Raw genomic sequence first — 8,530 nt, forward strand, 5'->3', positions numbered from 1 at the left:
ACAGCTGCTATAAGCAGATTGTATTGTATTGTTAAAGAAGCAGCAGCAAATGCATAGACATTTCCATTGTTGCCCTCTTTTCACTTTCCAAAAATCCCACTTTTGGGCAGACAGCAAGCTTGGAAAAATTCCAGCTTAAAACAAAAAGATGCTTTTTGTTTCTTTTTAAAGAGATCTGAGACGTCAGTTCAAATATTCTGAAAGGAGAAAAACAAACATTCTCCCTATTAAAAAGATTCTGTATGGGGTTTTTTTGTTTGTTTGTTTTTTAAAGACAGCTCAAGCACCCAGATGGCTGCAGTAGAAAGTCAAAGTGTATCAAAACCAGGAATAAAGAACCTAGGAAAATGCATTAAAAATGACATTAAGAGGATGTTAGGATTGCATAGCTAAGGATCAAGAACAAAAATCGGGATGTGAAAGCAAAGTTGCACACACCACTTTAGCTCATGCCCCTTGCATGTGGGGGTGTTATTAACGATTATCCTAATACATATGCAGAAACACACTTTTTTCTGACACCCATAGATACACAGCATCTTGCAGTGCTACATATGCCAGTCACACAGAACCCACTGAAGTCATTTACAAGAAGTACAGAGGAAATTGTTCTTACGTAAGATACTACAATGTAAGTAACAGATCAATGGTGAAAATTTGCCAGGATATATATAGGCCATCTAGTTTAGCTTGGTCGCTAACTGCTTCATTCTCTGAACTGCACTTAAAGCAAGCTGTGTTGCCTGGTGAATAGATGTTGTACAGTGCATGGCTGCTGAGTAAATCAAGATACACGCCCCAGAGTGAAGAGGCCTCATCAGAGAGCGTCTAAGGTCAACAAAGATGCTGGACCATTAAGCCAGTGAAAACAATAGAAGAATGAAAAGGTACTGCAAGATGTAACTGGTGTATCCAAGGTCGTAGAAAATCACGAGTGATGGTGTGTTATCTATCAATGCATAATGCATATGGACAAGGGGCACAGCTGAACTTGTCATTGACAGCCTTTTGAGTGCTTTGTACCCTGCAAGCCTGGGGTTCTCTTCATGGGGGTTTTTTGGCGCGGGCTGTAAGTTAAGACAGGGAAAAGGTTTATGAAACATGCTGAGCATTGGGGCCAGAGTCACAGAGAAATGCAATGACGTGTATGGGCATGCAAGGAACTAACTCTCATGGGAGTAAGAAAGCCAGGCTAGGCCAGTGTTTTAGCTGGACATCCCCCGGGGCGATCAGAGGAGGACTCAAGTTAGTTAACCTTTTTTCGGGGTCTCTGATCCAACGGCAACACCGCCAACCCCACAGCTGGTTTCAAACCAATACATATAGATAAATCCCTTGCAGAAGAACTCTGCACAGCCTTGGAGCTTATAGAGTATGTATCTCCAGACTCCAACACCCCCTAGTGGGCTAAAACACTCCTCCAGCATGCCATCTGTACACACACTGTCACAACTTTTAAACATTTACACATACTGGGAAAGGTGCAATTAAAATCTCTTAAACACGTCCTCGGAGGTCAGGGTTACGGAGCATAACCACAGGGGAAGAAGCTTCTTTCTGATGCAGATCACCCCATGTCCTTTTAGTAGAGGATCTCCTCCCAGGATTCAGATTCTCCAGCCTTTTTAGCCCACATCTCTGCTTGAGTTTGGTTGGTTTGTTTATTAGCAGGTTTCCCACTGTTACAGTTACAGCTACTACGGAGAAGGTTCCCACAGCCACCAGACTTTAGCAATGTATCTCCCAGCCTTGCTTTGAACAAATCCAGATGGCACTGCATGACGAATGCTAGCAGACGTGGGAGCCTTATCTACACTCCGGCTCCCACCAGTAGAAATTTTTAATCAAAAGACACCTATTGTAGGCAATGCCCCTAGTGAAGTCACGCTCCTTTCTCCACTCATGCAGAATTGCTTCCCTACAAAATAAGTCGGTTGTGGCCTTCGGAGAGTTTGGGGGCATTAAGAAGCAGTCTTGTGACCCAATTAGGCTTCAAGAAGGGGCACTTCAGCTGTGGACATTCACAGGAAAGGAAATAATCATGGAGATAAGAAAAAAGGGACGTGTATCAAGATTCTACAGCGGTGCCTGACAGAAGCCGCCACAAGTTACTGATTCATCCCCACAAAGATGTTACCATTAATAGATGAAGAGACTGTTCCCATAAGTTAGGCTCTTCTTTGTTTTGTTCTCAGTGACCTTTCCTTCAAAGTTCTTGGTACCAGCACTGCCATCAGCTCTGTTTTATGCTGGTTCTAGCTCAAATCCTCTAGGAAGCTACTCAGGGAGACGGTTTGGGACCAGCGCCTCCGACAAGAGGTAAGGACACATCTGGGGCCATCTGAAGATGAAAAACATTCCGCTTCACACAGACAGAACAAACCAGGCACCTGTAAAATCACAGCTCAGAAGAAAACTTGCCCACAGAGGCAAGTCTATGTACGGATTTCTACCATAAACCCAATCAATAAGTCCTTGACGTCCAATGGCAAGCACTACCGCAGCGAGGAGGGGACTAAGCGTTTAAGGCAATTTCCCTCACCACCCAAGAAGATCAGAGCTACTGGCCTCCCCCTTTTCCTACATTTGCACAGAACCTTTCATCCCAGAGGAGCCTGGCAAGCCGCACAGCAAGTACAGCTGCTATTTAGAGTTGTAGGGCAAGCAGCAGAGGAAAAATCTACAGGGATAGTCACCTTGGGACGAGGGACCACACCTGAGAGAGCTTACCACAGAGCTTTACTGGTAACTTCGTTCCTGTCTCCCCACCCTCCACCACACACAAACCTTGACAACTCTGGGGTCACGCCAAGCCAGAGACAGCGGGGTCCATAGCTATTGCTAGTACACAAAGGCCTACCAGACTTCTATTCTAACCACCCCACTATTCACTGTGCCCAAAAAGCAATCCCACTAGCCAGCAAAATCGTTTACAGTGACTGTCCAGGAAAGAGTTAAATAGGAGAGGACCTCTTGCCACTCCTGGAGACAGAAAAAAAAAAAAAAACGGTAGTATCAAAGTATCCACAAAAAGAAAAGGAGTACTTGGGGCACACTTCATTCGATGAAGTGAGCTGTAGCTCACGAAAGCTTATGCTCAAATAAACTGGCTAGTCTCTAAGGTGCCACAAGTCCTCCTTTTCTTTTTGCAGATACAGACTAACATGGCTGCTCCTCTGAAAAGTATCCACAGCAACTCATGAGACAGACCTTGGGAAAGGAGAGGGGGTTCCCTTCTGCAGAAGCAAGGCACTCATGAAGTTTAGAATCGTGGCAAAGCCATCCCATGTGGGGAACGTTCCCATTTATACTCTGCGGCAAGTTCAATATCTGCTGGTTTGGGGAATACCTTGAAGTGTCTAGCACACAAAAGAGATTGTAACAGAAGCCAGCATTGAGAAAGAGTTGGGGTAATTGTGAGTCCTAGTCAAGGCACAGGCTCACTGAAAAGTAGGGAAATTCTTAGGCATACTGTGTCCCTCCACCAAGTCACCCATTGCAATGGGGTTTGCCGCACTAGATCAGACTGCTGCTCTGTCAGGTCTAGTACCCTTCGCATGGCAGGCACCAATATTTAAGGCTACGTGCAGGTGCTTTTGCCTTCCTCTGATGCATTTAGCTAGGGATGTATAGTGGGGCCAGGGAGAATCCACTCCTGATCCTTGCTGTAACTGCATTTTGCCCTGAAACCTCAACTCAGCGAATCAAAGTTTTCTGTTACCTTTTTTTCACTCTCCTGTATGGTAAAGCCAGCCCAGCACATCAGGGGCTGTTCCTTGAGTCTGAGATTTCTTACCTAGAGTACAGGGTTTTTTTAAGTTCTGGATTTGTTGTTGTTGTTGTTTGTGATTGACTTAAGATGCCTAGGAAGGCAAGCAGACGGCAAAGCGAGGTTCTGACAAGCTCAGTTTAAGAGGCATCCAAGTATTTATTACAAGCATTTTCTACCGGAAGAGCCTCCCGGGGGGTTAAAAGACCATGAGATGCAGTTAGTTATTTCACTTCTGTGGCATATCACAATCCCTGAAAAAACAGTCATTTGTAAACAACAGTCTGCGGCTAAACACACAGCTCTGTACCAGGTTAGCATGCATATAGGCTAGAATAGCTTGACATGCTAAATGCATAGAAAACAATCCACTCAAAGTCACAACAGAGAGGAGCACCTTCATCAGCACCACAGACAAAGCCAAGCAGGTACTCAAATTACAGGCGGCTTAGATCCCAGAGAAGGAGAAAGCCAGTGGATAAAGAGGAGATGTTTTGAGATCAACAAAAGCCTTCAGTCTTCTGCTACAGCAGACACCACGCTTTAGCTACAGAATTCGAAACAGTTCACTTTTATGGAGTAGAACAAGTCAGAACGAATATATAAAATAGGATAATAGTGACAAGACGGAGGAACATCCCATGTTAGAGCAGGAGATCAACTAGCTTCATGCAGGAAAGATGTTCTCATAACCCATTTTAATTGTTCTTCGCTACCGGGAAATCCTAGAAAGTATGGAGAAACATGCAGGCATGCTGTAATAGACCGTGACAGCTAAAGCATCACACAAAGCAGGGGTAATCAGAGAGCATTCAGCCAAAATATTTATAAGCAATCAAAGGAAATCTCCTCTTGTGCCCTACGCTCAGTGGTAGCTTCTCCAGGGCCAGCCATTTCACAGGACTGCAGAAGACAGTTAAGTAGGAGTAGTGCCACCCAGCTTTGCAGGCTGAACCAATATGCTCCAAACCGGTCATTTGACAAGCCAGCAGGCGGCCTTGAGACCCTGCTACAGCTCTTTTCCCCCCTTCCAGAAAAATAAAAGTGTGCAAAAAGGCAAACATTAAAAAGCTGTAAAAGATAATGAAGCTATCAATTACAAGTGAGGGAAATCAAACCACGGCAACATGACAGCACTAAAGTGACTCCTGCAGGATCATTGCAAAGAACATTTCTGAAATCAAACTGGTTGGCAACTCGGTGACGAGGCGAGATCGTGCCACATAGAGAACGTCCTATATTTTACATCTGCAAGGGCAGAGGAGTCCTGCCCAAGAGGACGAGGGTAAAAGCCCCTTGGTGCGAGAGCAATCGTAAACCACTGTGCATTGTTGCGACAGGGAATGAAGGGGAGAAAAAGCTAGGAGGAAGTCTTTAAACTAAGGAAAGCAGGTACAGCTACAGGTATGCGAAAAGCCCAGAGGAACACACCTAAAAAGGCACAAGAGCTGTATCAAGTCAAATGCTCTCAACTCCTGAGCAAAAATGAATATAAATATAAATATTTCAGCCACAGTGAAAAGAGATAATGCCAGCTAATCTTCCCCTGAAGCTGCAGCCCACCAGGAGAGAGGACTTTAAGGGAGACGGGAGGGAAGGTGGGGGGGGGGGGAAGACAGACAGGGACCCCCAGAGAATTAGCTTGAGGGGTTGTGTATCATAGCCCCCACCACCACAGCTTCTGCCCCAGTCTTATTAACGCCTCAGTGCTCCACACTTTGTCCCACACTCCCCCTCCAAACACCAGCCCGCCCTAGGGGTTGAGGGCACTGCCCACCAGCCAGCCCTCCCACACGGCCCCAGCGGCTCGCTCCCACCGCCGCTTCTCAGCCCCAACTGCTGCCCCCCCAGAGTCACTCCAGCAGCTCAGCCCTCCTCTGCTTCCTTCGATCCATCATCTCCCCCGCGTCCTCCGAGCTGATCCCAAACAGGAGGGCAATTCCCCGCCAGCCAGCCACACACACACACCCCCAGGGGCAGGGCCGTGCCTCAGCTGCCCCCTCCCCACACCCAGAAATGGCCCCCTGCCCGCAAAGCGGAGCCCCTCGCCTTGCTCAGCCCCGTGTGGGGGCCAGAGGTGGCCCCATCCAACCTCTGCTCCTTCCCCGCGGGGGCCAGAGGCAGATCGGGCGTGTGCCCGGGTACCCACCCCGACCCCCCGCGCCCCAGTGCTCCCCGCCTCCCTCCTCCCGGGGGCCGAAAGCAGCTGGCTTAGCCCAGCTCCCGGTCCCCCACGGAGCAGGGAGAAGTCCGCGAACTCCGCTCCGGGCGCCCTCCTCCCGGGAGGCGGCAGCTCCCCGCCTCGCCCTTCTGACCCGGTGCCCACCCCGCCGGTGCCAGGGCGAAGGCAGCCCCGGACCCCCCCCCCTTGTCCCCTCCCGGCCTCCCATGCCCCGGGCAGCGACCCCCGGCGCCCCACCCCGCCCCGCCGCACCCAGGGTGAAGAAGGGCAGCTCCGTGTTGTCCAGATCGTCCTGCACCGCGATGCGCCCGGGCAGCTCGTTGCGGACGAAGAGCAGGAGCCGGGACTCGGCGGCGGGGCCGGGGCCCGAGGGGCCGGGGGCGGCGGCGCTGGCGGCCGGCGGGGAGCCGCGCCAGCTGATGTCGTTCTCGCGGAGCACGGGCAGGGTGGACACGGTGACCGTCTTCGCCCGGCACGGGCTGTCGGGCTCCCGCGAGGCGGACGAGCCGGGCCCGCTGGCCAGGAGCAGCAGCAGCGGCAGCAGCGGAGGCGGCGGCGGCGGCGGGCACCGGGAGGCGGCGGTGGCGGCGCGGAGCCGGCTGCGGCGCGGGGGAGCTGCCATGCCGGGCCGGGCTGGGGCGCTGGAGCCGGAGCCGGAGTCGGAGCCGGAGCGGGAGGCGCACGGGGAGCCGAGCGGGGCGAGCCGGCCGACTGAGCCTGCCGCTAGCGGCCCCTCCTCCGGCCGCCGCCGCCGCCGCGCCCCGCCCCCTGCCCGCCCCCGCGCCGCCCGGGACCCTCCCGGCCCGGGGCGCCGCTGGCCCCCGCCCCCGTCCGCCCGGCCCCGGGCCCTGCCCAGGGGTCCCGGGGGCTCCCAGAACCTGCCCCCGCCCCAGTGCTGGAGCACCAGGGCCAGCCCCGCACCCCCCCAGCTCCCCCCGACTCCCTCCCCCTCAGCCCTGGAGCACCAGGGCCAGCCCCGCACCCCCCCCCCAGCTCCCCCCGACTCCCAGCCCCGGAGCACCAGGGTCAGCCTCGCACCCCCCCAGCTCCCCCCGACTCCCTCCCCCTCAGCCCTGGAGCACCAGGGTCAGCCTCGCACCCCCCCAGCTCCTCCCGACTCCCCCCCCCCAGCCCCGGAGCACCAGGGCCAGCCCCGCACCCTCCCAGCTCCCCCCCCGCAGGCCTGGAGCACCCAGCCCCACTCTGGAATACCAAGCCCAGCCCCGCACCCCCCCAGCTCCTCCCGACTCCCCCCACCAGCCCTGGAGCACTAAGCCCAGCCCCGCACCTTCCCAGCTCCCCCCGACTTCCCCCCCCGCCCCCAGCCCTGGAGCTCCAGAGCCAGCCTCCCACCCCCCCAGCGCTGGAGCACCAGGGCCAGCCCCGCACCCTCCCAGCTCCCCCCGACTCCCCCTCCCAGCCCTGGAGCACCAGAGCCAGCCTCACACACCCCCAGCTCCCCCCCAGCCCTGGAATACCAAGCCCAGCCCCGCACCCCCCCAGTTCCCCCCCCCCCAGCCTGGAGCACCAGGACCAGGCCTGCACCCTTCCAGCTCCCCCTGACTCCCCTCCCCAGCCCTGGAGCACCAGGGCCAGCCCCTCACCTTCCCAGCTCCCCCTCTCCCAGCCCCGCCCCCACAGACCCTCCCGGCTGTCCCGCAGCCTCCTCCTGGCTACTCATTCCCAGCGCTCCAGCCCCCCCAATCCCAGGAATCCCCACTGCCCTTCCCATCACCTTTCTAGCCTTCTTCCTGGGGGGAACTCTCTTTAGGCCTTCTCCATCCAAGCTCCCCTTCTCTTTCTTCATTTACTACCATAACGCCATGCCCTTCTTCATCCAAACCTTCTCCCCAGCACGCCCTTTCGTGCCCCCCAGTTTCAGCCCACTTTTCTTTTCTCAGAACTACTTCACCTTCCCAGAACTAGCTTCACGGATGGTTCTTTCCCTCCTTTCTAAAGGAAGTAGACTAAGGAAAGTCCAAGTCTTTCGCTTCTGAGTGTTCCTGTCTTCCTAAACCATATAATTCCTGCATCTCCCTTCCTCTGGTCTCTATCCCATCCCTCCACTGCAGTTCACCAGTCCCTTTAATTTTCACTTCAGCCAAAACCTTTCATTCCACACTGCCTTCTTATTTTCTTCCACTAACCCAACCCAGTTTTCCAACCCCTTCTTTTCTCCAGTTCTATCCCCCTAGTGCAGGGGTGGCCAACCTGTGGCTCTTCAGAAGTTAATATGCAGCTCCTTGTCTAGGCACCAACTCTGGGGCTGGAGATACAGGCGCCAACTTTCCAATGTGCCGGGGGAGGGGGGGTGCTCGCTGCTCAACCCCTAGCTCTGCCACAGGCCCTGCCCCCATGCCACCCCTTCCCACCTCCTCCCCTCAGCCTGCCATGCCCTTGCTCCTCCCCTCTGCACCCAGAGCCTCCTGCATGCCACGAAACAGCTGATCAGGAGGTGCGGGGAGGTGCTGATCGGTGGGGCTGCCGGTGGGCGGAAGGCAGTGGGAGCGGGGATGGGGGAGCTGATGGGGGGTGGGGAGCTGATGATGTATTACTGTGGCTGTTTGACAATGTACATT

At 54.2% G+C, this 8,530-nt stretch overlaps 1 protein-coding gene across 2 annotated transcripts in view; it reads right to left on the reverse strand.

Moving 5' to 3' along the window:
• The window catches only part of ASTN2 (astrotactin 2), a 592,122-nt gene extending 585,497 nt beyond the window's left edge, over window positions 1-6,625 (reverse strand). Inside the window, exon 1 of one of the 2 annotated variants that reach the window (XM_043530271.1) lies at window positions 6,204-6,624. In XM_043530271.1, coding sequence (XP_043386206.1) covers window positions 6,204-6,573 — 370 coding nt within the window. In that variant the 5' untranslated portion in view covers window positions 6,574-6,624. Of the gene's footprint in view, window positions 1-6,203 lie in introns of both variants that reach the window. The other variant, XM_037879485.2, reaches the window with a different exon arrangement.
• Between the last annotated feature and the right edge of the window lie 1,905 nt (window positions 6,626-8,530).

This window comes from Chelonia mydas, chromosome 16, assembly GCF_015237465.2.
Source record: "Chelonia mydas isolate rCheMyd1 chromosome 16, rCheMyd1.pri.v2, whole genome shotgun sequence".
NCBI classification, from domain to species: domain Eukaryota; kingdom Metazoa; phylum Chordata; order Testudines; family Cheloniidae; genus Chelonia; species Chelonia mydas.